Raw genomic sequence first — 1,473 nt, 5'->3', positions numbered from 1 at the left:
CTGAAGACTGTCAACTGCATCAAAGCTATCGACCTATTCAACTGGCCTCGACCGAGAACATCTTTGTTCAACTGTGAATAATTCAACCGAAGAGTTAAAGCGAGCAACTACAGCGCAGTAAGCCCATAATCATAAAACAAGAAGAAAAAGAAAATCATAACTTACCTGAAAAAAATGCTTCTTTAGCTGTTATTGGAAAGATGCGGTGATTACCCAACCGGCATTGTATTTGTATGCTATTTTAGCGGGAAGAAAAGCTGTGGTGAAAATTAACATTTCCAACGCACGAATCGAAGAGGTCAGGCAATTTGATACTAATCATTTGTTTACGTAGATTCTCTACTCATTATTCTCGTTGTGAATTATCCTGAAGAAATGAAATTAATTACATAAAGATAACAATAATAATTAACATACAGGTACTTCACACTGCTTTCACTCCAGAAAAATTGACATACATCTGGTGGGAAGATACAGTTTGGGTAGAACAACGTGACGATGACAAAGCAAGCAAACTGATCGTTCAGTTGATCAAATCAGCATCTAGACCAATTCAACACAGTCTTACATATGTTATTCCATTAAGAGAAGATGTCAACGTAAGATAAATAAATAAATAAATATAATAGGAAAACAAAGATAGCTTTTTAATTTTTCAATTTTAGCCAGATCTGTTGTTCTTACCTGATGAAACGAAGACAAGTTATGGCTACGTTGGTCACATCAAGGAACAAGCATTGTACAAACTAAATTTGCATACGATGAAAATCTCTAACCGGATTAGCCTTGCGCCATACGATTGTTCACCGTTGTCAGTTGCATTCTTGGGCGGAGGTATTTTTGCTGCGCTTGTAGATTATAGTAACATTATTCAGTTTCTTTCTTTTTATTATTTCAGCAGGGTTAGTAGCCGTTCGATGCGGCCGTCAGCATAATGCTAGTTCACCTGAGGGGCAACTTCTTCTGGACCATCTCAGCGATTCTGCACTGGCTTTTGACATTTCCATTCACGGTATACCGACCGCAACCGATGACGAACGATTCCTGCTGACCGTCGAACCCAAACTGGGACGTTTTCTATTGCAAGAAATTGTTGGAAAAGGTATGAAACCCCATATTTCTTCTCTGAAATCTTCAAAACAAAACAATCAAATATCAATATTGAAGATTTCAAAGCTTTTGATATTTTCTTGTTTAAAATAGAATAGAGCACAATGAAAATTCCAATGCGCAAAGTTTCACAAGATTCAGTTACTTCTTTTTTTCAGAATTGAAGCTGAAAAAAGTAATCGACGAATTCTTACCCCTCACCGCGTGGACAAGCCACACGTACAACACTGACGATGGTGATCTGCTTTATGGCTTATCGTCATTCAGTGACAAGCTGATTGCTGTCCGCTCGAACGCCACTAAGGTAATTGTTTAAACTTCGCTGCTTCAAAATGAACAAATCAAATAATGAAGCTCAAACAA

General features: G+C 37.5%; 1 protein-coding gene across 1 annotated transcript; it reads left to right on the top strand.

Annotated features, from left to right (window-relative positions):
* Window positions 1–186: 186 nt before the first annotated feature.
* On the top strand, window positions 187–1,414 carry Tsp_13929 (hypothetical protein; the record flags this gene model as incomplete). Its single annotated transcript, XM_003369780.1, has 5 exons — window positions 187–298; window positions 420–599; window positions 666–834; window positions 899–1,102; window positions 1,269–1,414. Coding segments are annotated over 5 exons (811 nt in total), but the record flags the coding sequence as incomplete, so codon positions are not given.
* Between the last annotated feature and the right edge of the window lie 59 nt (window positions 1,415–1,473).

The sequence above is a fragment of the Trichinella spiralis genome (assembly GCF_000181795.1).
Source record: "Trichinella spiralis strain ISS 195 chromosome Unknown Scfld1513, whole genome shotgun sequence".
In the NCBI taxonomy this organism is placed as follows: domain Eukaryota; kingdom Metazoa; phylum Nematoda; class Enoplea; order Trichinellida; family Trichinellidae; genus Trichinella; species Trichinella spiralis.
Note: the sequence above shows the minus strand (reverse complement) of the source record. Positions and strands in the feature narration are given on the sequence as shown.